The following is a 16218-nucleotide window of genomic DNA, read 5'->3' as shown; positions in this document are numbered from 1 at the left end:
CCTCATTCAACAGTCGGGGAAAAGAAAATAAGAATAACCGCGCTGTTTAGGCTAGTTTCAGACAAACTATAATTCATTCGTCGGGACACGAAAGGGATATAAATAGCCTGGACTAGATACGAGTCCTAAATTGATTCCCCATCTGGAAGCTCGGGGTGCCGTTCAGGAGAGGGGGCGAACGTGAATCTAGGGGGCCTGGAATTCGAAATTTACCATGGACTAGTATCAGCAATGCAGCGCTCTAAGCGAAATCGGGGAGTTGAGACGGGACAGGCAGATGTGTCTGTTCCTTTATTATATGCAGGGCGTCATGCGGACAGGAGCTTGAGGTAGAGTTGTTTAGTTGTTTAAAACTCTATTCTACCTTGTTAAGAGTTTGTGTCTCGTTCATGCTTTTTGTTTGATGCAGCATTGAAGGGGTGCTTTTTAGAATAGCGTGTTAAGCGTGTCTCTCATCCTGTCTCATCAATTTTGACCAGTTTTTTATCCTTCGAATACGAGGACCGGCATCTTCTTTTTTTTCATGTCCCATCTTATCTAGGCTGGGGTAAAGGAGAGTCGCGCCTCGCGCAAAACCTCTGTATCACAATGTTTCCCGGCCGCCCACGAATTGTCCGCAATGGCATCCTCCTGATAGCCGCCATCCTGACATTTTGGCATCTCTATTACTTGCCCCGGACATCATCATCATCATCATCATCACCAGAATGGGTCAAGCTTGAGCGCTTCATGAACCACAACGCGTCTTCTAGTCGGTATCCCGAGCCCAAATCCAGCTTCGACTGGAGCAGCATCAAATTCCGCTATCCTCCTCACAACTCCACAAAGCTGCCAGCTCAGGGTAAACCTCTCCCTCAAATTCAGCACCACTTTTCGGGAGTCGAATCAGCAGCCGTCGCTAAGCAGCGGGAGCAGAGGCTGCTCGAGGTAAAGAAGGTCTTTCTGCGAGCATGGCAAGGATACAAGAAATTCGCCTGGAAGCAAGATGCCCTACTCCCCATCAGCGGCGGTGGAAGAGAGCAGTTCTCGGGCTGGGCAGCGACGCTCGTGGATGCCCTGGACACGCTTTGGATCATGGGCCTGCGAGATGAGTTTGACGAGGCGGTGGCGGCGGTGGCAGAGATTGATTTTGGGTCTTCGACGAGCAACCGGATTAACATTTTTGAGACAAACATTCGCTATCTCGGCGGCTTGCTGGCGGCGTACGACTTGAGTGGAAGGAAAGTGTTGCTGAAGAAGGCTGTTGAACTGGGAGATCTCATCTACGCTGGATTCAACACCAAGAACGGCATGCCAGTCGACTTTCTCAACTTTCACTCGGCTAAATCGGGAGAGGGCCTGATGGTCGAAGGCTCAGTCGTATCAGCATCTCCAGGAACGCTCTCTCTGGAGTTGGCGCACTTGTCCCAGGTCACAGGAGACCCGAAATATTACAGCGCCGTGTCGCAGGTCATGGATGTGTTTTATGAGGGCCAGAAACAGACGAGCGTTCCGGGGGTTTGGCCGATGAGCGTCAGTATGCAGTCCAAGGATGTAATCCACGGCGGCACCTATACACTCGGCGGCTGTGCTGACTCTCTGTACGAGTATCTTCCCAAGATGCATCAGCTGCTACGAGGCGGCGAGCCCAAGTACGAAATCATGTCCAAGACGTTTCTCAAGACTGCGGATAAACACTTTTTGTTCCGCCCAATGCTGCCAAAGGAAGACGACATCCTCATGTCCGGCAACATCAACGTCGATGAAAAGGGCAACCCAGTGTTGGACCCGGAAACAGAGCATCTGACCTGTTTCGTAGGAGGAATGTTTGGCCTAGCAGGCAAACTCTTCAACAACGCGGACGACGTCGAAACAGGCATCAAACTGACCAACGGCTGCGTCTACGCATACCGCGCCTTTCCCACAGGCATGATGCCCGAGAGAATCGACCTGGCGCCCTGCAAAGACCGCTCTCACTGTCCCTGGGACGAAAATTACTGGTTGCAAGAGCGTGATAAGCGACCTGAATGGAAGGCGCATCTACCCAAGGGCTTCACCACTGCCAAGGACCCGCGATATCTCCTTAGACCGGAGGCCATCGAGAGTGTCTTTTACGCATACCGGATCACAGGACGGAGAGAATTCCAAGATGCCGCGTGGGACATGTTTACAGCTATTGCGAAGGGGACGCAGACGGCGTATGCGAATGCAGCGGTGCTGGATGTGACGATTGTGGATGGAAAGCTGCCGTTGGAGGACTATATGGAGGTGAGCCATGATCTTTCTATCGATTCTCCATCGTTATACTAACCGCGATCCTTGGTGTAGAGTTTCTGGCTCGCCGAGACGTTGAAATACTTTTACCTCATGTTCACAACGCCCGACATCATCAGCTTGGACGACTATGTGCTGAATACCGAGGCTCATCCATTCAAGCTTACCAAGTGAATGAGTTAAGCGCGTAATCACATCGAGATAAGCGATTCTGCCAACGCGGAAGATAAGAATTCACGATCCTTGACGGGCTTGCAATCATGACAGGCTGTTCTCCTCATGGAATTCATTCCGTCTCGGAGGGCAGTCTTCCGGGGACGCTGATTGGCTACGGAGAAGCTTCCGTTTACCAATCACGAGGAGTGGACGATCAAGGGTCCAAAGAATCCCAGCTATGAGATAGCTGTGCATAGCAGCTTGCCGTTTCTGGGTTGAAAGAAACAAGTTGCTGTGCCGAACAGGGGGTCAGAAAGTTAATTCTGTGATTCTCCAGACAGTGTGTTGCTCATGTTTGGACTAGGAGAGAAATGATCAGCAGTACTGAGCAATACTCGGGTTCCTAGACCTGCACGGTAATGTAATACACCGTACGGATATTTCTAGAACAGACGAGAAGATGGTTGGGGTTTGTGTCATTTTAGTCCATATGTGGCGATGTTACGTATCAAGAATTCTCCGGCGTGTTGCCTATCATGTACGAACAATGGTCCATAGTACTCTAGCATGTGAGATTAACCAGAAGTCTGTAAGCCTTAAAAAAACAAATTCCTCCATCAATATGGATCATGGGAATGATTCTCCATCCAGACGATGATAAGTAGACTACGGAAGCCTCTCCGTGCCCAATCGCGAGCCCACGATGGGATGCATGAGATCGAACTTAGTATCTGAGGGGAAGCAAGACATTAGGAAAAGCTACCCGGAACTATTTGGAAATACCCCAGCAAGCCGAATCTCTCACGCATACTCGTATACCGGATATACCCATCAGTGAGCATTAGGCATGTGTGTGTAAGAGCCTATGACGATGCCGGCTTACAATGACATGGAGCTTAGATACGGAAGCTCCTCCGAGTGCCAATCACCCGCAGGCGATAACTGACAGCATGGGGGTTCCAAACAAGAGAATGATGAAAAACAACTGCGGAACAACTAGACATGAACAAGACAGCCCTATGTGACATATCGGCTCCATGGGGATAAATGCGGGAATGCTTTTGCTTGGACATTGCACTGTGGAACGACAATACACACCGTGCTTAGGTAGCTCCAATGCCGGATGGTGTCCTCCGTTGGATCTGATTGGCAAGTGACGATGGACAGCACACCGTTGCAAGGAATGTGATTGGCGTTGCGGAGGCCCTCCGGCAAACATGGACAAGCATCGACGGACAACATCCTCAGCTAATTGGTGGAGGTTCACCTACAGTACAAAATACGGAGCCCCTTGGCAGTTCGACACTTTGGAGAAAGTCTGTAATACCGAAAACCAAATCGCCACTCAAGCTTCTTTTTTTTTTTTTTCTTGTTTTTTTTTCTCTGGGTTTTTTGCAGCTTCTCTTTTTATTCCCGGTGTATGCGTTTTGAAGCAAATTGCCATTGAGCAAGCCTCAATTGCCACCAACAGTCCTTCATGTGTCGATTTGTAGTGTCCTCTAGGTATTATGGAATAATAGAAGATAGAGGAGGCTCCTCCTCTCGACTCTCAATCAATCCACAAGAACAAAAACACCAGCCAAACACGTGCTCCCGTGGCCCTTCCATGGGAATTCTAGTTTCCGATGCAGAAGCTCAGGCCAAATGAGGAGAAAACGAGGGTGGGCATAGCCAGAGACCCCATCGAGAAGAAAGCAGCGCCGCTCCGCTCTTGTTCGCCTTTCTCCAGCTTACCCGAAATGCCGGGCTACATACATGTACCTGACCTTAGAAGTACAGTGCTGTTGGTGTGCTGTTGGTGTGCTGTGCCTGTGCTTGTGCTGTGCTTGTGCTGTGCATGTTCTCTCATATCATCATCCATCCGCGTTGGACCAATGACACGCCCCGGAGTCTTTCCCATACGCATGCGGAACAAAAGTTGACGACAAACCGCATGCCTGGAGAGGAGAATTGCAAAAACCAGCTCATCAGCAAAACCGCATCCCGCACGGGCTGACGTCAAAGGCAAGCCCTGCCAACTGCTCCTGTTCAGAAAACAGTCACACAGTATCAGCAGCTATTGGGCCCCAAAGTGTCAGTGGCCCGGAGCTTCTGGTCCGGACTGTGTGTCGCAACCTAGCCTCTGACACGCGCCACACGCTTGTTTCTCTTCTTGGTTGTTTGACTGCACATCATTGCGCAGTTGCACGCTGGCGCAAAGTCAAATAGTCAAATCTCGCAGGCAATTGGCCAATCAGCGCGGAGTGATCGCCAGCTTGGCACATGAGGGCATCGGATCATGACGGCATGGATGTGGCGGTGCATAGCTGCATGGCCGGCATGGCTGGCATCTCTCTTTAACAGCCGTGATGTCGCAAATCCTGATTGCTGCCAGGCACGCTGCCAGCAGCTGAAGTATCCATTGGCAATAAATTGAATTCTACGAGATATATGAATTCATGATAATACAAAGCAAAGCGGCCGTCTTGAACAGCAGAGCGAGCAGCAGTTGAAAATGTCGTTGAGAATCCCATACAAGCATCTCAACCCCAGTCCAATCCCACATCCCGTCCATTAAGATACTCCCATGCATACCAAAACACAGCAGCCCCGGAAATAGAACCAAGTAGCTCTAGCTAAAGTCCCCCCCTCATTTTCGGTTCGGTTCCTGATCAAGGCGAACGCTAGTTTTCCCCCGAGACCACAGTAGATTTGCCTTTTCCTTCTTGAGCAGTCGACGAAGGCGAAATGACGAATACATACAGTCTAACTACCTACCTGGCCTAGTATGTAGTATGTAATATGCAAGGTCGTACAGTACTCAGGTTTGGCCATCTGGAAGACGATGCAGGTTCTTCGGTTCCCCATTGAAAAATGTCCAAATTCATATATAAGTATCGCCACTAGAGGGCCGGTTGTGTGTGTCTGGACGGCCTCCCCCCAATTCTTGCCATAACATTGAACATTATTTCTGTCACGCACAGGACGATACATGTGTCTGGTGGTGAACAATACGGCTTATTACAAGTACACACGATAATTCACCTCAATCGTTCACTACCTATACTTATACTCATCCCCATACCCATACCCATCACTCAAAACATTCTCATACCATACCCATACCAGTACGCTACAACACTCTTTTTCTTTCCAAGCTCTTACTCCTTGGAACCTACATTTGCATTCTCAGCATAGTAACACCATTCAAAGTCAACCAATCTATCCTTGAAAGAGATTCGATTCGATTCAATCACATACTATCCCATTCACAGCTACCAGCCGGATCTGGACTATACTCTTTTTAATCACTTCACCCTCAAGGGGTTGACAACACATCTCACACAACTACATGAACCCCGAATCCAACATGACGGCAGCTCTCATCGATCCGCAGCTCGAGCTGATGGGTCAGGGCACCGCCATCCAAGGCATGCAATATCCTCTCCCCACTACGACTTTTGAACCATGGAACTCCATGTTCGAATTCCCGTCATCCGCACAAGCTATGGAAATGATGGACTCGGATTTACACAGCGACGAGTCGTCATCCTTGTCCTTCTCCCTCGGGACCGAGCAGGATGTGCAATTCCCACTGTCTCCGCTGGCAAATGCCACCATTGTGGACGAGTCCCCCGGAAACACATCCATCTCCACAGGACTCTCCGAGGCTGGCGCCAGCGCCGACAAAAAGACAACCACGGCCACCACTACTACAAATACCAAGGTCAAAAAGACACGCAGACGCCGCAGTGAGACGGAAAAGAAGGAGCAGATCAAGCAGCGCAACCGGGTGGCGGCGTCCAAGTGCCGGCAGAAGAAGAAGGAAAAGGTCGACGAGCTCAAGGAGATCAAGCAGAGCCTAGAGGCGCGCAACCACGACCTCCACGTCGAGTACCAGCGTCTTCGCCAGGAGATTGGCCGGGTCAAGAGCGATCTGATACACCACACCGAGTGCAACGATCCCAACATTGACCGCTGGGTCGAGAACGAGGCCAAGGGCTACGTGCAGAAGCTGGTGCGCAACGAGGAGCAGCAGCGCATGGGGAGCATCGGCAGCTCTGATGGATTTGCCGAGGCGATGCGCGTGACCTCCATTCATGAGGCTGGAGATCCGTACATGGGGTTGGGTTGAATGCTGTAATCGATCCCTACTGTCTTGCTTCAACCCCGGACCTCTTGTTAGACGATCCAAAGGGGACTTTCATTATTGATACGATGGCGCATCTCTTAACGACATAAATCAACCGGAGTTCAAACGGATATTTTGCATCTTTCCCCATTAATGTCTTTTTTTCTTCTTTCTCTTTTTTTTTTTTTTTTTTTTTTCCCTCTCTCCTTTCCACCAATGATTCCCAACGCTCATTTATCCCTTCTCCGGACGGAAAAGTCCAGACGGGAAGATATCAAAAGGACCAGGACGGGGGTTTCATAAGCATATAAAATGATAGCACGGAACTATTCCCATGAGGACGTTTTTTCTTTACTCCCCCCACAAAACAGAAACATGAAGGATTGTATGAAGGGTGAATCCTATATACCATCCCCAACTCTTATATAGTATTGAGAGCCGTAAAGATCTAACTTGAGTCATAGGTTCACGCCTTGTTATTCGTGTCTCTCTTTATTTATGCGAAGCGAAGCGAAAAGCGACTAGCGATTTCCCCGCAAAATGATTTATTTTTTGACACAAAGACGGACAGATCTGGAGAAACCCCTCGGAGATGTTCAGATCATGACACGCTCACAATCTCACAATCTGGTCAGACTTGCCGGCTTATCTATGAGTCTGATAAGAAAGCAGATTTGAACTGAACATAACCTCGGAGATGCTCATCATGTCAACACTCACGGGAAATGCAATCAATCTGATTCACCCGATAAGCGGACTTTTAGCATTTCTCGTGAACAACAGCTCAGCGCCTCGGAGATGCTTCGTCTTGTGTATTCCATAGCCATCGATAGCTGCTCACAATCTGCCTACCTGTGCTCGTAATCAGTGCTGATGGGGCCTAAGTCTTATCAGTCCGATAGCGGCCCCACATGGGGGAATGGCGTCAACTTGGTGGCAGATTGATCATTTCTGCAGAGCAGCCAAGAGCCCCAGTCCAGTCCAACCCGCGAAAAGCTGGCAAAAAAGGTGTAATACAGCTCAGCGGATTGGAGCTGGGGCTTGACTAATTCAGTAAGACAGAAAAAAGCTCTCGTTCGGCTGTTCGGCGTTGGGGGCGTCGGGCTGTCGGGAGGGAACATGACTGGTGAGATTTTGTTCAATGTGGGTAAAACCATTCGATTCAGATGGTTATTTAATAATTGTAAGTAGAGTAGAGTAACTATCACTCTTTTACTTTCAAGTTTTATGAAATACATGGTGATGTTTTGATCTCAAAGAGCGTTTTGAGTTGTGAAAACCTTCAAAACCTTGCTCCAACATCCCCCCGGATCTCGGGCCTCCCGACATCCCGCCATATCAAAATGGCTACCTCACCTTCACTCACCACCACCAGCAACAGCAACACATTGCTCACCGGCCTCAACTGCACCGGCAACGTCCATCTCGTCATCGGAACAAATCCGTTGGCCGCAGCTCGATGCGCGCAATCTCTAGGCGCCGGGGCGCATCCCATCGTCGTTGCGCCAGAGACGGCTGAGCTGCACTACGGCCTGCAGCAGAAGATTGACGACGGCAGCGTCAAGTGGGTGCGCGAGGAATTTGAAGATGACCATCTGTTTCGATTGGGCAGAGAAGAGGTTGGACGAGTAGTCGATGCCGTGTTTGTGACGGCGGGGACATCACGAGACGAACTCGGTGGGTTTTTTACTTATTCTCTCGTCAACTATCCATCACATATACAATAACTAACATCTCCAAAGCCTCACACATCTCCTCCCTCTGCAAGCGCAATCGCATCCCCGTCAACGTCGTCGACGCCCCCCACCTCTGCACCTTCTCACTCCTCTCCGTCCACTCCGACGGCCCTCTCCAAATCGGCGTCACCACAAACGGCCGCGGCTGCAAGCTCGCCTCCCGCATCCGCCGCGAAATCGCCTCCTCTCTCCCTCCCAACCTCGGCGCCGCATGTCATCGTTTCGGCGAGGCGAGGCGGCGCATCCAGCAGCACGACGAGGGGGGAAGTCTTGGGGATCTCGATGACTCCGTCGACCAGAGCGCGCTGTTCAACAAGCTCGTCACTGAAGAGGATGATGCTCGGCGGAACAGGAGGATGCGCTGGCTTAGCCAGGTCTGCGAGTACTGGCCCCTGAAGAAGCTCGCCTCCGTCACCGACGACGACGTCCACCGTCTTCTCGAAGCCTACGCCAGCAGTAGCGCCGCAGAGTCAGACGCCGCAAAGCGCAGACTTCGAGACGGCGACTTTGACGACAACACTGGTCTTGAGCGGCCGCAGGGCAAAATCATCCTCGCCGGCAGCGGGCCGGGACACCCAGACCTGCTCACCCGCGCAACTTACAACGCCATCCAGACCGCCGACCTGATCCTCGCCGATAAGCTCGTGCCCTCGGGCGTGCTCGACCTCATCCCGCGCCGCACCCCCGTCGAGATCGCCCGCAAGTTCCCCGGCAACGCAGAGCAGGCCCAGGACGAGCTCCTCGCCGCCGCCCTCAAGCACGCCCGGGCGGGGAAGACGGTCCTCCGCCTCAAGCAGGGCGACCCCTTCATCTACGGCCGCGGCGGCGAGGAGCTCGCCTACTTCCGCCAGCACGGCTTCGCGGCCGCCGGCGCCGTCACGGTCCTGCCCGGCGTCACCAGCGCCCTCAGCGCGCCCCTTTTCGCTGCCATACCGGCTACCCAGCGCGACGTCGCTGACCAGGTGCTCATCTGCACCGGCACGGGTAAGAAGGGTAAAGCTCCCTCGCCGCCTGAGTACGTTGCCTCGCGAACAGTCGTCTTCCTCATGGCACTACACCGCATCGTCGGCCTGGTGCGCGAACTCACCACCGCCGTCGAAGCAGACCAAGACAAGGAAGCCCCCGAATCCAGCAATACCACCACAACTCCGTCGTCGTCGTCGTCATCATCAAGGACCCTCTGGCCCCTCTCCACCCCCTGCGCCGTCATCGAGCGCGCAAGTTGCCCCGACCAGCGCGTCATCCGCACCACCCTCGCCCACGTCGCCGAGGCCATCGAAGCAGAGGGCAGCCGCCCTCCCGGCCTCCTCGTCGTGGGCCGCTCATGCGAGTTCCTACACCCCAGGGAGCGAGGCAGGGCGTGGGTCGTCGAGGAAGGGTTCAGGGGCCTGGACGACGAAGGGATGCTGCTGCCGACGCAACTCCAGGGGCTGGCGGCGGCAGTGGGAGCGTAAGCGTTGGATGATGTTTGGGAGGGGGGATTTGGTGAGCAAGGGGGAGGGGACGGCGTTTTCTTGGTCTTCTTTTTTGGGGGGGGAGTTTCAATTGTTTGGTGAATAGGGAGTTATTATTATGTGTATATTACCCAAGGGTGAATTGGAAAAAAGCATGGCAGGCATTCTAGCATTCAGTTTTCCTTATTATTGTATATCAACAACTAGTTTGAGAAAAGGGTCTTAGTTTATCGGAAAAAAGACAAATGAAAATACTATAGCATCTCCAAGTATAATATTACAAAACTCATATGGGATTGGAGTCACACGACATACACACATGCATAGTCATGAACACAAAAAGAAAAGAGAAAGAGAAAAATTAACAAAAAAAAGACAATAAATGTCAGTCCAATTTCCCCAGATGCTATGCTATAGAACAAAAAAACACAACCGTCTTGCGCCGATTCATCTTGTAAAAAGAAAAAGAGTATAGAGAAGTGATGCAGATTCTATACAACGTCTGATACATCCCTCTCCGTAGATGCTATAATCTCCGCGTCGCAGATTTAATAAAATATATACACGTCGAATGGCAAAAAAAAACCCGTGCTCCTTCGCCGGCTAGCGCCTCGATTCCCCCTCCCATCTAGTATAGTTATAAAAAGATTCTTTGCAAACATCGTTTCATAATACCCAGATAAAGATAATAGATGGCGTTATATATATGCACGCACATCACCAAGTGAAGCTCTCTTCAATGAAATCAACGACAGTGTGGCCTTGCACCGATCGGACGGCGCCGCGCACGTCGTCTGCCAAAGCACCAGGCCCGCAGACGGTGACGACCATGGCGCCGACCTGCTCCTGAACTTCCTTGGCCAGCAATAGCGGCACGTTGGGACGTCCGGGGAACATCTTGACCGTTGAGCTGGAGCTGGCAATGTCGCGGGGGTTTTGCGGTCGCGTAACAAAGACTTGGATGCGAAGGATGTCTTTGCGGTTCGGGATTCGCAAGATCTGGTCCATGAATGGGCGCACCCACTCGAGGGATTCATACTCCCGGATAATCCAGACAAGCGTTACTCGCCGAGTCGCAACTGTGCCCTCATTGTAGCCGTTTAGCAGATGTCGGATGTAGGAAATCTGGTGCGTGATGCCAGTGGAGCCGGCGAACAGGACGGCATGGCCGTACGAGTCGAGGCTGTGGTGTCCAGCATACGGGCCCTCAAGCGCCGCCTTCATCCGAATGCCCTGTTCTGATTCCTTGACTGTGTTGTAGAGCTTCCGTGTCATGCCAGTCTGAGCGCCAATGAGGAACGACACCGTTGTGAATGCATTGCTACGGTCCATCGCGGTAAGGGGCTCCTTCTCGGATGTCGGCAGGGAGTGTTGGATCTCGTGGTCGACCCAGGCAATTGAAAAGGGGTGGCTCTCCCACACATTGACGTTCCGGAAGCGGAGGTAGGCGTGGGTTCCCGGCTTGATGTTGACGTATCGCGGTAGGCGGAAGGTGACTCGGGTGACCTCGCCGGGCATGGGCTCGCACAGAGCGTCGGAGAAGCCCTTGTCGGACCAGTTGACCCACGCCATGCGGACAATGCGAGCCAGGCGGTCGGCAATCCACAGCGCCAGGATGGCGATGACCCAGGACAGCTGCGGGAGGCCACCGGGAATGCTGGCAGTGACGCAGTGGACCCAGGTGCAGGCGAATGCGATGGCGGCGAGCAGGATGTGAAGGTTGAGGAACGTCTCGTAAAAGGCGTGTCGGAGGGGCGAGACGGCAAGGATGAAGATGAGAGTGAAGGCAAGCGTGCCAAGGCCTCCATATCCGAGGAAGGGCGACTTGAAGATCGAGTGCCAGACACCAGACCAGCCGCTGTTAGCAACGCTCGGGATGGCCCAGGCAATGGTGTGAATGATGACCTCGACGGCAACGATGCGGCCCATCCATCGGTGCAGGAGGTTGTACGTATCGAAGCTGATTTGCAAGAGGCCAATAAGGGGGTTGTTGCGGCCCGCCATGATGATCAGGGGCACCATGTTGACGAGAGCCAAGGTTCCGGCACGGCCACGCAGCTCAGCACAAAACGAGTAGTAGTTGACCTGCGTCCAGTCGAGGATGAACATGTACGCAATGTTGCTGGCGAGGTAAAGGAACAGCAGCGTGGCGTGCAGCCTCGATGGCAGAGTGCCGACGTTGATGGCAGACGAAAAGCGAAACTCACGGTTGTGACGCTTTCCGAACAGAGGAGCGTAAATCATGTGCTTCTTCATGCCCGGCATCCAGCTCCATTGCGAAATCTTCCAGTAGCCCTGCTTGTCTCGCGGCACCGACATGGCCGACACCTGGCGCAGCTTGGCCCATACTAGTTCTGCGATTCTGATAAGTAACACAATGACAGCAACAGCCCCCAGACTGGTCCAGAGAATATCTTTGAAGAGATTGTTTTGATTCTGATTGACACCATTTAGCGCGGTGGTATAGGGTGCAATGGTTGGATTGGATGGTACCTCTGAGCTATCCGACGACCTGACTTGAAGGACACGAGTGGGATCCAAAGACTCGATGCCACCAGCGAACCGGCGCGGATGGAAGTCCATCTTGTCTTGGTCTTGGTGCTTTTTGGTTTTTTTTTTTTCTTCTCGAAGAGGTTTAGGTTTTCGTCGTCGGGAGAGGCAGGGTAAATGAGTGTGAGGATGAATGAAGTGGTGAACAGGCCGTAAAGAGTGAACCGTCGCCAACCAAAAAGGTGCTGTTCGTGAACCCAAACAGGAAAAAACGAGAGTATCGACCGTGTTCCAAAGAGCGCCACTCAGTAGCGAGATGGAGGCACGGCCGGAAGAAAGGGCAAAAAAGAAAACAATTCGTGTGTGTTACGCTTCGTTGTTGAATAGCATCCTGTGCATGTAACACAACGAAAGGCCGGGAAAGAAGGAGAGGTCCAAGGGGGGTTAAGGAAATGGAAGTGGAAGCTGGTTCGCTCTGAACAGGCGAAGAAGCAGAAACTGGGTGCAGGGACCCAAGTCACTCCCGTTGCTGTGTGTGTGTGCCGGTAGCCTGAGGTTCAAGGTTGTCACCACGCAGTAGCGGCAAATAGAATTTGTTTCCAGAACGGCCAGTCGGCTTTCGGGGCAATTGAATCGGTCCAATAATTGAACTTGTTTCCTTGCGAGATTCGATTGTTTCGTCTTGGGGGGGTTGCTGACACGCGCACGCAGTGGACCCGTGGATAAGGAATAGTGTATGGGATGGAGACTCGAGCAAGGACCAGGAAGTCGAAAAAAAGTCAAATAACAATAGACAAAATAACAGTGACAGGAGGCGACTGGGAGCGGTATTTTTGCTTGTCTCGCAAAGAGTGCGTTTGCTTTGGCGTGTTTATTTATGCCGCCCAAGGTTTCAGCTTGACGATCGGGCGCTGGTATGTTGCAGGCGGTTATGCGAGTGTAGCGGCAAAAAAAAGAGTCCAGTGGAGGTGGTTGAAACGCAAAGCTGCAATAGTCCAGCCGATCTCCGCGCCAAGGGGGTCCTGGGAAAGAAAAAAGAAACAAATAGGCCGCACGCAGCAGATTGTTTCGAGGAAATAGATTGATAGTATTGAGATCAATGGAGATTGAGATTTGAGTTGATGACGGCAGGGCTTGTCAAGGTGTTGAAGATCACCAGCCCCTTTGAGAAATGACTGCGAAGGAGGCAGTTGAAGTATTCAATAACTTTTCAGTTTCGTTTTTTTTTTCAGTCAGGTGGAAACAACGTGATGACGAGAGCGAGTGGGCAAATCAGATGAAACGCAGAAGGGCTGAGGGAATGGACAGGTCGAGCCGAGCCAACCAAGCTGGTGAAGAAAAGAGACAATCAGGCAAAAAACGATGATGGAAACAAGAGGCCTCGAGGGGGCAGGGAGAGTAAAAGATGGTTCGCCCTCGGCAGCCCACATTCCCCCTGATGGCTACGATGGCATGTTTGGGAGGCGATCAGTGGCTGCTGGGCGTTGAAGCTGCCCAGCCAGCCAAGCGATTAGCGCTCCCACTCCCAACGCGCCCCTGCCGAGGGCCCCAGCAGACGCCCTGGACCGCCCAAGCCAGGGCCCTGCTCCCTCTAACGGGGTGGCCTATGGGGGCCTATGGGGGCCCTATGGAGCTTCGACGGAGCCCTTTTGGTGGCCCCTGTAGCTGTCTAGCGCCCAACTCCGCTCGGTTGGCTTGGATGGCTGGCAGTGGCACGCGGCCGCTAAAAACGCCAGCTGCCTATTGTTTCTGCTGGACTGAAGCATGTTTGCACGACGCCAGACGCAGGTACCAGAAGCACGTCAGCACGCCACTGCAGCTGAGAAGTTAAATAGAGAAGATGGTGAGACTCGGCGTGAGATCACGAGTGTGTCTAGTATGCTGCGAGGGAAGAAGTCAATACTGCACTATCATGGACATTCAATCAATCCGACGACCATCGTCTGTTGTTTGAGTTTACACTTAATTCTGACCGCGACATTGAGGCTTGTCTGTCTCTGTTAGAGTGGTGAATTACCTCGATGGCTGGCTCAGAAACATGAATGACATTCATCAAATCAAAAATGGCTTCAATATGGCACCATCACTCAGCCTCGACTTGCATCAATTGATCTCACATGTAAACGCCAAGTTCGATGCGCGTGTACTTACGTGTACAATCGCCCTTGGTGCCCGCATTGACACTCAGCCCTCCAGGGTTACGGATACGAGTCAATGCTTTCGTAACTGCTGCCAAGTCAAAAACCCACATCACCGGCATCATCTTCAGCAGACTTTGCAGAATCTCGGTCAGAATTGGCCGATTGCACTTCTAGGCGCCCTCTTTGCCTCTCTCTCATCCACCCATAGGCTAACAGCGCCTCTTCCCCTCATGCTCTCGACCCGGCTCGGGAGCGCTATGCAGGGATGACCGACGCAAAAAAGACAGAAGGGCGCCCAAGAGGGAAAAGCACCATCTCCAACGCCGTTCCGGACGCCGTGGTTGGCTGCAAACTCTGGCCTCAGATGCTGGGGTCTGACGTCGATGTGCGCCGTTTGACTGGCTGCTCGATCCTGAAACCAGCCACTGGAGCGGGCCCTGCATGCCATCGAGCCTAGTTCAGGGGTGCCTTTTCTTGTGGTTTCCCTGCCGTTGCCTGCGAGGAAACAGAGACACGAGGGAGTGGCAAACTCAGCATGACTGGTTCTGCGTTCCGACCGACTGCGACACTGCAGCGAAGAGGGCAGCCAGTCAGAGACACAAGCCGGACTTCACATCGGATTTGCGGAAGCCATCGCGGCAACACTAGAGCAGGCGACGTTTCAGCCCGAGATGCAACGCCAGAAAAAACTACGTCCTCGTCGTAATCTCCTCCCACCGCAGAAATATCACTCTGGCAGCAACACATGGCATGAGCAGACTCGCAGGTGGCATGATGTGCGAGGCCATAAGGAGATATTTTCTGCCCTAAATCGTATCCTACTGCCCCTTGCTAATATTCGACCTGAACCTGAGAGGCACCTATTAAGAGTCAATTATCTGCCCGGGTCCGCCTGCTCAGTTGCTGGGGATGGATATTAACAGATATTAAGAGATATATTGCCAAAGATTACCATTAAGATTGCGCACGAGCAACGACTCTCCACTGTGCCATGCCATGCTCACCGCTTGCCCGGAATTTCTATACGTTAGCGGAATAGCAAGAGCCCAAGGTGGAAGAACGTGGGCGAGCCCAACAAGCATGATGCCAGTGAAAAGGCCTTCCATCCCGTCGGAGCCCATCGCATTGGCATGTCACAGGAAGATGAGGCCAAGGCCATTCATCTTATCTACTGCTGCCAGGGGCCACAACTTGCTCAACTGCCCCACGCATGCTTCGGCGACTTACCCGATGAAGCCAAAGTAGCCGTCATCACCATCTTGGCTCAATCAATATGAAAGAGAAGAAACCCATTTTTGAGTATTCGTGGCACGACAATAGAGTGACATGTGGTGATGATGAATGCTGAAGATTTGCATCTGTCGTGGTTTTGAAGACGTAACTGTTAGTAAGTGCAGCAGTTGAGGAAGGCTCGGCAATCTTACATGCGCCACTCAGAGCAATGCATGGCCTTCTGAAACATTGCAGAGATTGCGCACTAGCAAGATCGATCTGTAGGTGAATAGAAGGCGAGTGGGCTTATTGAATGACTTCTCCTTTATTCATCAATTCCATTCAGAAATTCCGTGCCTTGCCATTTGTATCTTGAACAATCCTCTTTATCAATCAGTTCAAAATATTCGCAATTGAACTGTGAAACGTCGATCATGTGACTGTGACATATGCGCATGTACTGTACGTACCCGAGGGATGCTTCGTTTTTGTAATGTTGTTCATTGGCTGGTAATAAAGTAAAAATGGAGCACCAAATCGACTGAAGTGATCAACCAACAACTGAGGATGCACCAGCCACTTCCAATTGCGCCACTTCACTAGCCACACTTGCTCCTCAGGCAGAAACCTCCGGACCCGGCAGCTCCAGTGACGCCAGCCGAATA

The 16218-nt window shown here is 52.0% G+C and overlaps 5 protein-coding genes across 5 annotated transcripts; 3 read left to right on the top strand and 2 right to left on the bottom strand.

Annotated features, from left to right (window-relative positions):
• Positions 1-310: 310 nt before the first annotated feature.
• Positions 311-3058, top strand: V8C40DRAFT_243655 (glycoside hydrolase family 47 protein). The gene is made up of 2 exons (XM_083215488.1): positions 311-2247; positions 2308-3058. Exons 1-2 carry the CDS (start codon positions 589-591, stop codon positions 2425-2427), a joined length of 1779 nt encoding a protein of 592 aa, XP_083073484.1. The 5' UTR covers positions 311-588; the 3' UTR covers positions 2428-3058.
• Positions 3059-5561: 2503 nt separating this feature from the next.
• Positions 5562-7193, top strand: V8C40DRAFT_210998 (bZIP transcription factor). Its single transcript, XM_083212109.1, has one exon. The coding sequence runs from the start codon at positions 5741-5743 to the stop codon at positions 6521-6523; it is 783 nt and encodes a 260-aa protein (XP_083073483.1). The 5' UTR covers positions 5562-5740; the 3' UTR covers positions 6524-7193.
• On the top strand, positions 7194-9733 carry V8C40DRAFT_210999 (uroporphyrinogen-III C-methyltransferase). Its single transcript, XM_083212110.1, has 2 exons — positions 7194-8197; positions 8263-9733. The coding sequence occupies exons 1-2, from the start codon at positions 7864-7866 to the stop codon at positions 9708-9710; spliced, it is 1782 nt and encodes a 593-aa protein (XP_083073482.1). The 5' UTR covers positions 7194-7863; the 3' UTR covers positions 9711-9733.
• A 252-nt stretch (positions 9734-9985) lies between these two features.
• Positions 9986-12862, bottom strand: V8C40DRAFT_210981 (uncharacterized protein). Its single transcript, XM_083212108.1, has one exon. It carries the CDS (start codon positions 12291-12293, stop codon positions 10428-10430), a length of 1866 nt encoding a protein of 621 aa, XP_083073481.1. The 5' UTR covers positions 12294-12862; the 3' UTR covers positions 9986-10427.
• A 1475-nt stretch (positions 12863-14337) lies between these two features.
• Positions 14338-15248, bottom strand: V8C40DRAFT_243639 (uncharacterized protein). The gene has a single exon (XM_083215487.1). The coding sequence runs from the start codon at positions 14787-14789 to the stop codon at positions 14490-14492; it is 300 nt and encodes a 99-aa protein (XP_083073480.1). The 5' UTR covers positions 14790-15248; the 3' UTR covers positions 14338-14489.
• Positions 15249-16218: the final 970 nt, after the last annotated feature.

Source organism: Trichoderma camerunense (genome assembly GCF_050948025.1).
Source record: "Trichoderma camerunense strain CBS 138272 chromosome Unknown V8C40scaffold_8, whole genome shotgun sequence".
In the NCBI taxonomy this organism is placed as follows: domain Eukaryota; kingdom Fungi; phylum Ascomycota; class Sordariomycetes; order Hypocreales; family Hypocreaceae; genus Trichoderma; species Trichoderma camerunense.
Note: the sequence above shows the minus strand (reverse complement) of the source record. Positions and strands in the feature narration are given on the sequence as shown.

Excerpts from the sequence above, each read along its gene's own strand:
- V8C40DRAFT_243655 (XM_083215488.1), top strand. The coding sequence starts at position 589 with ATGTTTCCCGGCCGCCCACGAATTGTCCGCAATGGCATCCTCCTGATA. Across the intron at positions 2,248-2,307 it reads CGTTGGAGGACTATATGGAG|AGTTTCTGGCTCGCCGAGAC; the intron begins GTGAGCCATGAT and ends TCCTTGGTGTAG.
- V8C40DRAFT_210981 (XM_083212108.1), bottom strand. The coding sequence starts at position 12,293 with ATGGACTTCCATCCGCGCCGGTTCGCTGGTGGCATCGAGTCTTTGGAT.
- V8C40DRAFT_243639 (XM_083215487.1), bottom strand. The coding sequence starts at position 14,789 with ATGGCATGCAGGGCCCGCTCCAGTGGCTGGTTTCAGGATCGAGCAGCC.
- V8C40DRAFT_210999 (XM_083212110.1), top strand. The coding sequence starts at position 7,864 with ATGGCTACCTCACCTTCACTCACCACCACCAGCAACAGCAACACATTG. Across the intron at positions 8,198-8,262 it reads GACATCACGAGACGAACTCG|CCTCACACATCTCCTCCCTC; the intron begins GTGGGTTTTTTA and ends ACATCTCCAAAG.
- V8C40DRAFT_210998 (XM_083212109.1), top strand. The coding sequence starts at position 5,741 with ATGAACCCCGAATCCAACATGACGGCAGCTCTCATCGATCCGCAGCTC.